The sequence below is a fragment of the Suncus etruscus genome, chromosome X (assembly GCF_024139225.1).
Source record: "Suncus etruscus isolate mSunEtr1 chromosome X, mSunEtr1.pri.cur, whole genome shotgun sequence".
Taxonomy (NCBI): Eukaryota; Metazoa; Chordata; class Mammalia; order Eulipotyphla; family Soricidae; genus Suncus; species Suncus etruscus.
This window is the reverse complement of record NC_064868.1, coordinates 14317688-14332133: the sequence shown is the minus strand read 5'-3', so window position 1 is coordinate 14332133 and position 14446 is coordinate 14317688. Positions and strand designations below refer to the sequence as shown.

Below are 14446 nucleotides of genomic sequence, written 5' to 3'. Positions count from 1 at the left end.
TGACCCAGCTATACCACTCCTAGGAATATACCCTAGGAACACAAAAATACAATACAAAAACCCCTTCCTTACACCTATATTTATTGCAGCACTATTTACCGTAGCAAGACTCTGGAAACAACCAAGAGGCCCTTCAACAGACGAATGGCTAAAGAAACTGTGGTACATATACACAATGGAATATTATGCAGCTGTCAGGAGAGATGAAGTCATGAAATTTTCCTATACATGGATGTACACAGAATCTATTATGCTGAGTGAAATAAGTCAGAGAGAGAGAGAAAAACGCAGAATTGTCTCACTCATCTATGGGTTCTAAGAAAAATGAAAGACATTCTTGCAATAATAATTTTCAGACACAAAAGAGAAAAGAGCTGGAAGTTCCAGCTCACCTCAGGAAGCTCACCACAAAGAGTGATGAGTTTAGTTAGAGAAATAACTACATTTTGAACTGTCCTAATAATGAGAATGTATGAGGGAAATGGAGAGCCTGTTTAGAGTACAGGCGGGGGTCGGGCGGGGAGGAGGGAGACTTGGGACATTGGTGATGAGAATGTTGCACTGGTGATGGGTGGTGTTCTTTACATGACTGAAACCCAAACACAATCATGTATGTAATCAAGGTGTTTAAATAAAAAGAAAAAAGAAAAAAAAAAGAAAGATCTTGTTGGCTCTGTAGAACAAGATGAGCAAGAAGCCTACCCTAAAATGAGCACAGGGCACCATATCAATTATCGTCCATGTGTTGTCCGCTGGGGATGCTTTGGGCCTGTTTCTATGGCAGGAAAGAGATTTCATGAATGTAGTTCTGCTCTTGGAACATATATTGCTGCTTCTGGCTTTTACCTGTTGCCCTGTTTTGAAAAATTGAGTCAGACTCCAGAGAAAATAGGGGCAAAGGTTCACAAACTCTGATTTTCAGTAACATACTTGGAAGGCCCGCAGCACCCTGCTTTGCTGTGTGGCAATGATTGATATCTACTGGCATGACGCTTCAGTTGAATCTGTCTCAATCAACTTAGAAGCCTGTAACCTATGAACACATACAATTTTGATATTTTTATTCTCCTACAACTGAGTTAGGAAACCTAAGGGAACCAAATTACCATGAACTTAATTCTTCTTGTCTGGCAAGTGATAATTAAGTACTTATAGGTGAGTGAGGGGAAGCCCATTTCCAGAACTGATGATAGATCTCATACACAGGCACTTGACATCAATCAGTGTATTTTTACCTGTATGGTGAGTAAGCAGCATTCAGAACAGAGGACCCAGGACTTGGTAGGGAGCACTACTACTTTCCTCTTTTGGAAGGGTGATGGGTTTGGGACCACACCTGAAGTTTCTCTAGGATTTCTCCTGGTCCTGCATTTAGGGACCCCCAGGGACACCAGAATACTGGGGATTGAAAACAGATTGGCCTCATGGAAGATAAGTGCCCTACCCACTCTACTGTCTATTGTTCCACTCCCCTTGCTCTTTGTTCTTATTTGTGTTAATAATAACTTTGTTTTAAAAACTCACCCCATTTTTGAACATTTTTGGAAATTGTAGTTTAATTGTAATGCGGTAAATCCCATTCAAAAGTTGAGAGAGAAAGTGAACACGTATGTCCTCAAAGAAGACATACAGATGGCCAACAGGCATATACAAAAGGGGTTCATTATTATTTATTGTCAGAGAGATGCCAATGAGTAGACAATGAGAGATTAGTTTACAGCTGTAAAAATGATTGACCTACAACAAAAAGACCTGAAACAGTATTACTGTGAATGTGGTGAAAAAGGACGCTATTCACTGTTGGTGATAATCTCACACTCTCTAGAAAGCAGAGTGAAGGCTTCTCAGCAAAGGAAAAGTATAACATTTCCTCTCATTCAGCCTTCAGTGGGGCAGGCTCACAACTCTCCTTAGAGTCTCTTAGTTCTGATCCTGGAGAGAAGAAATCTGAACTCATTCAAATACTCAGACCCAATCAGCTGTACCGGAAGTGTATGGTCCAAGAATCCAGCACCTGTTCCATAGTGTTCTGTAAACAGATTAGGCAGAACAGACTGGGCAGGACAAACAGTCCGCTTGGCTGCCATACTCACAGATGCTCCCTCCCACTTGGAGTATGATGGCTGTGTCGTATTGTCTACGAACAAGGAAACTTAATTGAGTTTTGCTTCTGTTTGCTTTCTGCACAAGAGTTCCTCCTAATGACCAAACCATATGGGAAACTGAGCGACCAGGAATTGTGTTGAATCCACCGGGGAGAGAGTTGGTGCAATGTGACAGGCCACATTGGGAGCCTGCTTCTCCATAGTCCTTAATGGCTATGAGGAATAGCCATTATTTAGGGGATTTCCAAGAACCAAGTCCTCTTAAACAATTAATAAGCTTGCTGACATATGGCTACCCCCAACTTTCTTCATCCTCCTTCATTAATTTAAAGTCACAAGTGCAGAAAAATTAGTTAATCAAACTCATCAATTCCTGGTACAAATAATTATCACCACAGAACAATACAAGGCCCTGCTGGTTTGACTTATCCATACTTATATTCTCTCCCACCCCCCTGCCTCCACTGAGAGAAAATGGCCCACTATATCAAATGTGTCTCCTATCATTTTTGCACTCTTCTTCATGTGTATTGTGGTTTCATGCAAACATATTTTAAAACATTCACGAATACATTGCATTACATATTTATTGGCTTGTTTGAGCACCATTTCTGACTGCGCTTAGGGCTTACACCTGGCTTTGTGCTCAGTAATCATTCCTAGCAGGAATAGGGATTCATTTACAGTGCTGGGGATCAAACACAGGTTGGCTGCATGCAATTCAAGTGCTTTACCCACTGTACTCTCTCTCTCTCTCTCTCTCTCTCTCTCTCTCTCTCTCTCTCTCTCTCCCTTCTATTACATATCGTATCCTGTCTCTTACAGTTTTTTTGGTTTTGTTTTGTTTTGTTTTGTTATTTTGAATTTTGGATCACAGCCAACGGTACTCATGGGTTCCTCCTGGCTCTGCACTCAGAAATCGCTCCTGGCAGGCTCTGGGGACTATATGGGATACCGAGATTTGAACCAACACCCTATCGCTGTGCCATGTCTCTGGCCCCATCTTGCACTGTTTTTAAGGTTCATCCTAGTAGTCACACATATAGAAAGTACAGCTACTTCATTCCACAATGCATTGCAACACATTCATTTAGCCACTCTCCTGATGATGGAGACCCAATGGGTCGCCAGCCCTTTGACTGTGACCTGAATCCTCAATTACATTCCGTTATAAAGGCTGGTGCCAGCATTTCTTTGTGAAAGAAGCCAGAGTGGCATGGATGGAGCACAGTGTTTGTGACACCAAGTTTGCTCAGTGATGCCAGACAACTGCCCTGAACTGCCACACATGTCTACTCAGCAGAAATGCGTAATTGTTTAGATCATCTATTCAGTTCTTATTTGCTAAGTTGGCCACTCTGATTTTATATCTGACAATACTGATGTCATATCAGGAACCCCTGATAGGGTTGGGGCACCCTGCCAAGCCTCAGAAACTGGCCTGTGAGAGAAAATGGGTTACATCTACAGTGAGTAGTTCTTTGCCCATCATCTTCCAGAATCTTCTGCTGCTTTCTGTCCCTGTTCCACTGAAGTTTCTCCTCCCAAGCCCACTCCTTACCTTAGAGTCTACCCCAAGCACCACTGAAAGCAACCATGGAACAGGGGCCCAACCCAGCCAACAGGACTACAAACATGATTTGTACTAGCCTCATCAAGAGAACAGCCCTGAAAGAGACCCCTTCCTTTATTCATTTGGGCCATAAATCTCAGAGGCAGGTAATTAATTACAGCCTCATGATTAAAAGTCAGCTTCTTTCAGTAAAGTGGCAACTGACCTTTTTCTAACTCAGGATAAAAAAAGAAAAGAAGGGAGGAAGAAAATCTACCACCCATAATATGATTTCCCCCGACCAACACACAAGGGTTTGGGTATTTGAAAGGTTTGGGTTACTTGGTACAAATTAGATAAACCTTGCTCTGTTTTCAACTACAATGAGGCTTGTCTGATGCAATTAGCGAGGCCCTATAGTAGAAGTGACTGCAGAGGAAGTCTCGAAGATGGGTGATAAGGCTGGCTGGGGGTGGGAATCTGCTTTGACACAGGCATTAACAACGGCATTTTGGCATTGTTCTCTCATTATGCAGTGCTAATAATGTTTAATGTATTGGTAGTTTTTGAGTTATCCTTTGAGACATCTATATGCAGCTAAAGGAAGGTCAGGATGGAGCCCAGGAAAGAGCAAAATAATAATAATAATAATAATAATAAATAATAATAATAATAATAATAATAAAATAGAGACTGCTTGATGAGGGAACCTTCTCAAACTGCTAGTCCTCAGCTACTTCCATTGTGCTCAGTCTCACAGATGCAGTCATCCAGTGTAAGTCACATGGCAAGCTCTTGAGTGACTTTTTGGCCTTGCTGAAGGCTGGGTTTGGGTTTTCTACTGTGGTCTGAAAGCCCAGGTCTGAACTTATCCTTTACTCTGCTTCAGAAGTCAAAAAAAAGTCGCCAGTTCATCACGCATTTCCTCCCAAAATAATATTCTCAATGTTAGGGGCTTGGTTCTGTGCATTTCATGAATATTTTTTCTTTCTTTCTTTCTTACAGAAGCTGCAAAGAATCGATACTCCTCACTGTCATTCAGCCTTACCCTGTAAGTGTCCTATGCATAAGCGCCGGCCCCTGCTGTCAGACTTCCGGTTTCCTCCCGCTGCAGGGAAACAGATGATGAGTAACAGCAGAGGAAAAATAGCCTGCACTCGGCACCATTCGAGCTGAAAACTCGCAATTAATTGTCTCTTTTCCTCTGTGAGGGCAGACCCACAGACATTGGAGAGAAAAGCCAGCAGCACCTTTTCGAAAGAGTTTCCAACTGGCTCTGCCACTTGCATTTGTGTATTTGTGCATTTGTACTTTTACATGTGACTTGCATTTGGAAATGACACAAAACTCAAGGCTTTCTTGAGGACCAGACTTCTGAAATGCAAGCCCAGGGGGGCAGGGATGGTGTTCAGTGGAAAAGCATAGGCCTCCCTGTGTCAGGCCCTAGGTTCTAGCTCATTCAAAAGCCCAGTGGGAATATCGCATCATGGGGCCATGAAGCATAATTGTACATTCTTCACCCTAGCTCAGTAATATAGTGGGAACCTGGACATTTCAGGGAGACCTATGACAGTAGGTTTGGGAAAATTCTAGTAATCAGAATTGAATTTAAGCATCCTTGGTCAGGAGGGTGTAGTGATTAAAATCCTATCACCTTCAGTCCCAGGATTCTTCCAACCGTTTTATCACTATTTAATTTGCATACCATAAAATTCACCCTTCTCAGTCTGAATTTCTCTCAAAAATACAGTGGGGTATGAAACCTTTCCCACCAGCCAGAGGAGAATTTCATCACTCCCCCATTAAGATCCTTCATTCCCATAGAAAATGAATCTCTTTCCCACCCTTAGTCCTAGTCAACTCCTATTTTTTTCCTCTTTCTGCGAATTTGGTTTTGCTTGTGAACTTCCTATGTTGTCCGTTGAGATTTTAAAAAATGCCAAGGGGCATTCTTTCAGATTTCCTCCCCAAATGTCACCGTCAGTATCATGTGAGACCATCCCTTAGAGTGGCCAAAAATCCCACCAGCTTACAAATCTGTCTAACCTTATAGTTCAAATTTCTACATTCATTGAACTGCGCTTCAGCTGGGTACCAGTCTCCATCTGCTGACTTAGCTCTTTATAGCCTGTTTTAGTAGAATTTTCCTCCTAAAGATAATGAAATAGACACTTTAGGGAAGTGGGGGGAGGAAAAAATACTCTCAGGATTTTAATAAAATCACAATAGAAACTAACCAAGATAGCAAATTATGCCATCCAGTGAAACTACTGATAAGGGGGAAAAAGCTCAGTTTAATATGAACTGTGACTTTTATGAGTATTTGGGGTGGGAGCACACCAGGTCGATCCCTCCCAGCAGCGGTGCTCATACATTCCAGGAATAGAACTAGAGTCAGCTGTGTGTAAGGCAAGTGCATTAACCCCTGGTCTTATTCCCAGCCTCTAATATGAACTGTCACTTTAAATCCCTTCACTTTGGCACAGCAACCCAGATATACACACACACTCCCAATTTTTGCTGTGAAAACTGAGGCAACAACTGGATGTAGGAGAACTAAGATTTGAGACTGAATCGCCAGTAAGAGCACAAATCTCCCTCCTGCACCACGTTAGCAGGGAGTCTGGTCAGTTGTACAAAGAAGGTAGACAGACCGCATTTCATGCAAGGCTGTCTTGCTCCAAGAGCTCATGATTCCTTCCACTCCCAATGCATGTGGTCTGCTCCATTAACGGAATTATTACCCTCACTTCCTTTAGCTTTCTCTGGACTTCATTTCTTTGCAAGAGATCAATGCACTTGCGTAAAGCCACTATGGATATCTATAATGAGCAAGTGACTGGCATACATTGTTAATGAAGCTGCCAGCTGACACGACCTTTTGTGAACTTTCTTTCCCCACTTGCACCTCTGTTAACCAGGCGAGATCAGAATCATTTCACTCCAAACCAGGTGGGAGGAATTTTTTTGCCCTAGTTAGTAAACGTAGAGAAAAGAGGTGAGTTTGCGTTGACGTTAAGGGGTGTGTCTTGTGGCCTGACTTATTACTCATGTAATACTCATTATTCTCAGTTATTTGAGAAAACCCCTAGAAGAGATAGGTAGTCTGGATTTTTTCTGGGCTTTCAAGTACTAGCCTGAAAGTCAAAATATTGCCGCAGCATTTAAGAGCAAGTGTTATATGTCCTCATGGCTAATGGCTCACACCTCAGATTCCTTCCCCTGCTGCTCAGTTATTAGAAATTATCTCTGATTATCTCTGATTAGCTTTGCACCAGCCATTCCCTCCTGAAATTGCAGCCTCTTATTTCATCCACCAGCTCCACAGAGCTTGGCCCAGCCCCTTCAGCCCCTTCCAGTCTCAGGACAATTCTGCTTGGCGCTGTGAAAGAGTGTTCCCTCACAGAGAGCTGTCCTGGTACTGAGGGACACTGCATCATCTTGGTCTCCATATACCTGATCCCTTTCAGTGTGTCTTCCCAGTGGACAACCAAAGCTGTCTCCAGGGATTGTTAAGTGGTCATGGTCATTTGGGAGTCAAGTTATTTGTGCTTGGAAACTCTTTTTCCACCTGATACTTTTTCTTCCTAATCCAGTCCAAAATGCTGAAATCCAAAAGTTATTTAACATTCACTGTAGAACCAAGCACCATGGAGAGAAGAGACTGCAAAGTTTTCCTTAGATATTTGCATCTGAATTGTCTTATAAGCAAATTGTTTTTTGAGAAATTATTGGGTTTCCTTTTTTGCTAATTATTCTCAAGGACCATATGAATTTCTTTGCAGTGTGCTGGCCAGTCCTTTTTATGTGCTATTTATTCTGTATAACACAATGCAATCAAGACAACGCATTGTTTAGGCCTTCTTGGTATATTCCATGTAAAATGTGGAATGTAGTATGGGGAATCCCCAGCATACCTCATCTCTGGTGAGGCACTTGTTGGGGGTTGGGGGACTGGTAGGACAGCCCTATAAAACTGAAATTCTTAAATAAGAAATAATTATTGATATTAGTATTATCTATCTTGTTTACTGTCATCTTGTTTACTTTATTTCTTAGAAAGAGGGAGTGCTGCATGTATAGAAGGAAGTACAAAAACGGAAAAACCTGTGTCAGCACATTTTTCTTTAGCGACAACCAGTGTAAACATTCAGCCTATTTCCTCCCAGTGTTTTGTTTTCTGCCTCGTCAGTAATTGAGAGCATATTGTATATCCAGCCTTATTCTTCTTGCACTTAGTATATCATAATTATTTTCCTGTGCCATAAAGAATCGCTTATAAGCATCATTTAAAATGCACTAAAACATTACATTAAATCAAGATTTACTTAAGCTACACCATATCATTGAGCTCTTGATACCATCTTTAGTGTTTTTTCAGTTATAAATAATTCTGCAAAACATAGTTGACTATATTAATTTTTAACCATATCTAGCAGTATTTCCTCCAGCTGGAATTACCAAAGGTTACTCATGAATTTATCTTCTGTGAACACACTTTATTTCCCTTGTACTGTTACCATTTTTTCATTAACTGTCTTTCTTGGCGAGCCCTTTAATTTTTCATGTGCTCTGTTCTCACGTTCCAGAACTTTCCAAGTCTATCATACTGAAACAGAGTTTTTAAAGTCTTTAGAACCTCCTTTTTTAATTTTTATTGTGGCCAAAGTGACTTACAAATCTTTCAGAGTAATATTTAAGGTACATAGTGATAATGAATAAGGGGAATTCTCACCACCAGTGTTGTCCTCCCTCCATCCCTTTTCCCAGCATTTCCCACTTCTCCCTCTTTTACCTCCTAGGATGCTAGGGTAACTGGTCCCCACTTATACAGTTTGTTGTAGATTATCCAACTCCAATTCAGTGTGCTGTGAGTTAAGTCGTATTCCTAAGTGCAACAATAGTTCCAGTGCGATGGACACTGTTTGAGTCCCTTGGCCAGTGTGAGAATTTCAGCAAAATTTACAACCGAGAATACAGACTGTTCACCTGTGAGCTTTTCTTAGTCCTATGATCATGCTCATAGAACAGGCATGATGTGTAGAGGAATTGTCAGTCTCAGAACAGCGGACCAACTGGCAGGGAATAATAGATATGTTTCCCCCTACTCACTCACTTTTTCTCTTTGGGCAATATAACAATCATGAGGACTAAGGTCTGCCATATTTCCCCAAGATTCTGTTGCACTAAGCTCAAATTGCTTGCAGTGGTGCCTAACTTAAATCTGAATGCTTCAGTGACTTTCTCCTCTCCCTGTTACCCTTTCCCCTCTCAACTACCTCAGCTTCACCCCTAAGTCAACTACCTTTTTGTCTTAGGGTCTGCTTTGAGCAGCATTTGAAGTGGGGAAAAGCAGACTCCCAACTAAACCAGCCAGTGACTATGAGCTAGCTAGTTGTCACCAAATACTTATGTCCAGGACTTCCGACTTTAGATTCAGAAATGAATCTCTCTCTATAATTTTTCAAGTGGTGTTCTGGTGTTCTGGTGACTTCTAAGAACATCTAAGACATCAGGGACATGACACTCATCTATTGGACCTACTTAGCAATAGTCAATCTCTAAAGTGGAACAGGGGTAGATTAGAGGATTTTGAATCTTAAAATTAATAGCAGAGGAATCTGATAATTTTTAAATGGTAATTACTTATCATTTCCACCACAGGATATGAAATGCTTGGGATCAGTACTTATGTTCTGAAGTTTGCTAAGAATTATTTTCTTTGGTTTGGTGGATGTTTTATGATTTTTGAGCCATAATGAAATGTGTTCCAGAAGCAGTCCAGACTGTTTGGCATCTCCCATGTACCTGAAATAACTAGAGCCAGAGGAAGAAATCATTACTTCATTGATTCTCATTTCGTAAGATTCAAATTTGGAGAGTTATGTTTTATTGTCATAAAGTAATAATAATTTGGACCATACCTGGTGGTACTCAGGTCTTACTTTGGCTCTGTGCTCAGGAGTCACTGCTGGCAGTATTTACCTGCTACTGTGTGCCAAACTGAGGTGAACAAGGGTAAATCTTTCCCTTTATAGTATCACTCCAACACTCAGAAAGTAATTTCTACAAAGTTTTTCCATTATGGCAACTAGTCACAGGATCAAAATAAGAAAAAATGAACTATTTTTGATTCTTAGACTTTTATCCCAGCAATTGACTTTAAAATATGTTTAAAATAATATGTGATTTTATTAATATTTGGTTTAGGGCCATATCTGGTGGTGCTCAGGACTTACTCCTGGCTCTGTGCTTAAAGATCACTCCTGGCCATGCTTGGGGAACCATGTAGGATGCTGGGTTTCAAACCTGTGTTGCACATATGCAAGGCAAATTCTCTACCTGCTGTAATATCTTTTCATCCTCCTGAAATAATATGTATGTTATAGCCATGACTTTAAAATAATATGTATGTTACCGGTACAACATCCCCAATACAACCAAATTCCCTACCTGCTGTAATATCTTTTCATCCCCTTAAAATAATATGTAGGGGCCGGAGAGATAGCACGGAGGTAAGGCGTTTGCCTTTCGTGCAGAAGATCATTGGTTCGAATCCCGGCATCCCATATGGTCCCCCGAGCCTGCCAGGAGTGATTTCTGAGCATGGAGCCAGGAGTAACCCCTGAGTACTGCCGGGTGTGACCCAAAAACCAAAAGAAAATTAAAATTAAATAAAATAATATATATTTTATAGCCATTGACATCCCCAATATAACTGAAGCCCAGTCCCTGTTCCCTGATTACTTCTCCTTCTCATCTTCTTTCCTGTCTTGATTTCTTTACTTCTCTAGCCTTTTCTTCCTTAAGCTCCAGGGTCAAGGATGATCTAGGTATTGACCCTTTACTCCATTACATGTCTTCATCCAGTTATTCTATATAACAGATAATTGAGATCTTCCTGTGTTTGTCTTTCTTCTTCTGGCTTCCCTCACTCAACGTGAGATCTTCCAGTTCCAAGCAGGTTGCAACAAATTGCTTGATTTAGTCATTCCTTGCTGCATAGTATTCCATTGTACCTAAAGACCACATCTTCATAATTCATCCATCTATCATTTATACATCTAGATTGATTCCATATCTTAGCTCCTATATTCATTGCAGCAATGAACTATGGTGTGTATACGTCCTCAAAAAATAAGATGTGATTTTTTAATCAAAGCAACGGATTATATTGTGGAAAGAGATGGTAAATATTCTCACTTACAAATTCAGATACATAGAATAATGAATCAGCAGGTGCCTTGCTCACAGGTAACTCAGGTTTGATTCTCAGCACCACGTGTGGTCCCCTGAGCTTTGCAGGTGTGATCCTTGAGTGCAGAGCACTGAATACTGATAGGTGTAGCCCAAAAGCCAAACAAAAGTAAAAGAAATTCAGATACCTAGAAGAATGAACCTCGATAGCTGGCACTTTATACAATGTGCCAATGTAAGTCAAATCCTTAATTGCCAGTAAGGCAAAAGTGGGTGTGGCAACCTTCAAATGTCTCACCTAATTAGTAGTGTCTGTTCTAGGGAGCTTTATTCCAGCCGTTTCACTTGTGTGAAGCTCATTGTGCCAATATAAATATTGCCAGCTTAAAGAGCATTAAAAGAGAATAATGTTTTCCCTTCAGCAAAAAAAAAAGGCTTATCAAAAGCAAATGATTAAACTACTGTCTGATTTGTCCATTAATCACTCCTAGTCCTGGCCCAGAATTAGGGATACTGAAGAGAACACCAAATCATCTCATCAGTTGGGCTCTAAACAGTTCGTCAAGCAGGTTCAAAGCTATTGTGTTTTGAGGAGAATCCTTTCAGGGGAATTTTTGCAGAGAGGGGTGAGCAGTACTGTTGGTTTTCTAAGAAGGCAGCCAATCTCTTGAAACAGAATGTGTCAATGCAAGGTTGAAGCTTGGAGATAAAATCTTTGAAATAACCAGGATTATTTCATTCTGAAAGCCCAGCACACTCTAGAACTACCTATACTGGTGTTTTATCGTGGGTTTTTTTTTTTTTTTTTTTGGTTTTTGGGCCACACCCGGCAGTGCTCAGGGGTTACTCCTGGCTATCTGCTCAGAAATAGCTCCTGGCAGGCACGAGGGACCATATGGGACACCGGGATTGTAACCAACCACCTTTGGTCCTGGATCGGCTGCTTGCAAGGCAAACACCACTGTGCTATCTCTCTGGGCCCTATCGTGTTTTTTTTTGTTTGTTTGTTTGTTTGTTTGTTTTACAACAGTGATTTTCATTTATTTTTGCAGTCATTCCTGGCTCTCTGATCAGGAATCACTTCTGACTTTGCTTTGGGGACGATATGGGATGCTGAGAATGAGCCCTATTCAACTGCGTGCAAGGAAGCACCTTACCCACTGTACTCTATCTTTGGCCCCCTGTTTTATTTTTAACTGTAGTAAAACACTCATAACAAATTTACCTTTTTCCATGTAATGTAAATTTTTTAACCTATTGTTAATGTTGTCTGCCAAATTTCTCCTCCCTCTCCCTTAGTAACCTCAATTCTGTCCAAGGAAATACAGTCCTATAGCATTAAATATGTCTACAAATTTGTGCGAACATCACAACTACCTAGTTAAAAGATGCTTCTTCATCACCCTAAAAGGATACCTGGTAACCATTAAGTGTTTATGAATTTGTCTAGTTTGACATTTCAACTAAATGGAATCAAATAATACATGACACTTTGTGTGTCCAATTTCTTTCATTTAACAATATTTTCATCTATGTTACCACCTTTTCTCAGAATTCTATTACTTTCTATGATTGAACACTAATCCATTCTATGGGCATAGCGCATCTTGTGGATCTCATTGAATTATTTTTTAATTGACTTTAAGATATTTTTGACAAAGAGAGGAATTTCTTTTCATTTTTTTTGAAATTCAAAGTATAGAATGCTCAAATTGGCTTCTGTGCCTTGAGACTATTGGAATACACAGAAGGTAGAGGCTGAATTGGAATTTTGTCACTAGAATTTTAGACCCTCAACTTCAATCTCTTAGTTCTAGAGTACCCAAAAAAACCCCTAAATTGAACCATAGGCAACTGCTAATAATTGATCTCTAAAATAACAATTGTGTGACTCAAGCAAAATATTGGCTTCTATATTGTAAACAACAGAGAATAGAATTCATTTGAAAATTAACAAATGGTGCTTGAAACATAGGAACCATGTACTCACATGACTATCCTTCTCTGAAAGGGCTTCATAAAAATTATGCAACACACATAATCCTCACATGAAGACAAATTTCAAAAATAATACTGCAAAGGCTGTATGTCCCTAGATCTAGCTTCCTGTGGTGCAATTTTTCCCATTGTGTCCTCTGTCTGAGAAAAAAGAACCCAGTAATTCAGCCCCTCCTTCAAATAAGAGAGGATCATAGAATCCAAAGAAGCTGAACCTGAAATCATCTTTCAATAGTATGCAAGGGTCTCCTGTCTACCTTACCCAGTAATATCACAAAACCACTGAATACATCCAAACGTTTTAAACTCAGGTTTGGGCCATATAAAGTATGGGAGCTTTCTTGCCTGCATTCACTCACTTGCCTACATGCACACATGTATGCATGTATGCACATATATGAACATCTGTACTTACATGCTCATATACCCACATATTCATATGCTATGAATAATAATGATATCTAAATCTAAAATGTTAATATTCACTTTAGGACGATCAATGGCTCTGCTCACTCTCATTAAATTTATTTTATCTTATCTTTCTCTTTCTTTTTGCATTCCAGCGTGATTTGATTTCAGAACCGAGACTATTGTGTGCTGCTTGTTTTTATTGCTGTAATGCTCACTGGATAATTAATTTGATATTTCTTTCTGTATTGTTATTGTTGTGGTGTTTCGATTACCTTTTTCACACCCTCTCTCAAACTGAGGTTGAAAGCCTCTAGAAGGACTCTGGCCATTTTCAGCGTATTTGACTTTTTTTCTTATTTTATACCCCAATCTATTGCTTTTCTTTCCTTCAAACAAAACCAGATAACTCAATTTATCTAGCTCCGCCTCTCAAATAGAGGGGGAAACAAGGGAGGGTACCAGGACCAAACAGATATATGATCACTAATAGTAAGCTAAACACAGAGGGGACCACCTACTCTAGCAGCCCGGGGGATGATGGTGGGGATATGGTTGCGGGAAGGGAACAGGGATGGGGGGAGGACAAATTTCGTGATGGGTATTGCCCTGATTCAGTGTTAATATCTGCCTAAAATACTACTGTGAAAGATATGTAACCCATTATGATCAAAATAAAAATTAAAAAAAATAAAAAGAGAACAAATGTTACTAATAAGTATAAGAATAATGTTGCCCATACCTTAAACTATTGTGATAAATTGCTCATCACTTTGGATAGGTTATCATCTTAATCTTGCTTCTCTGTTCATCAATAGACTTTGAATCTATTTCTCTTTTAATTCATCTCTAAAATATATAGGAATGACTCTACCATGCTTTACTTATCCTCACCAGTGGGATCAATTTCAAAGGGGTAGAAGTCATTTGGCATTTCCTGTGAGAGCTCAGATGCACTGCATAGGGATGAGTGCATATTTCAGGAATACACTTCTCACTGTACACATCAGACAGCTGTATATACACTAGTGATTACAAGATGTTCCTAGAATATCATTGTATTATTGCCTAGTAATAATAATAGTCATGGCTATTATAATAGTCATATATATGACTACATAATACTATATAATATTATAAATAATATATTATTAATATATATTATTTATAATATTATATACTTTAT

The 14446-nt window shown here is 39.9% G+C and overlaps 1 protein-coding gene across 1 annotated transcript in view; it reads left to right on the top strand.

Annotated features, from left to right (window-relative positions):
- FRMPD4 (FERM and PDZ domain containing 4) overlaps positions 1–14446 on the top strand; it is a 614936-nt gene that overhangs the window by 550241 nt on the left and 50249 nt on the right. The window contains exon 5 of the mRNA XM_049767089.1: positions 4663–4708. Coding sequence (XP_049623046.1) covers positions 4663–4708 — 46 coding nt within the window. The remainder of the gene's footprint in view (positions 1–4662; positions 4709–14446) is intronic.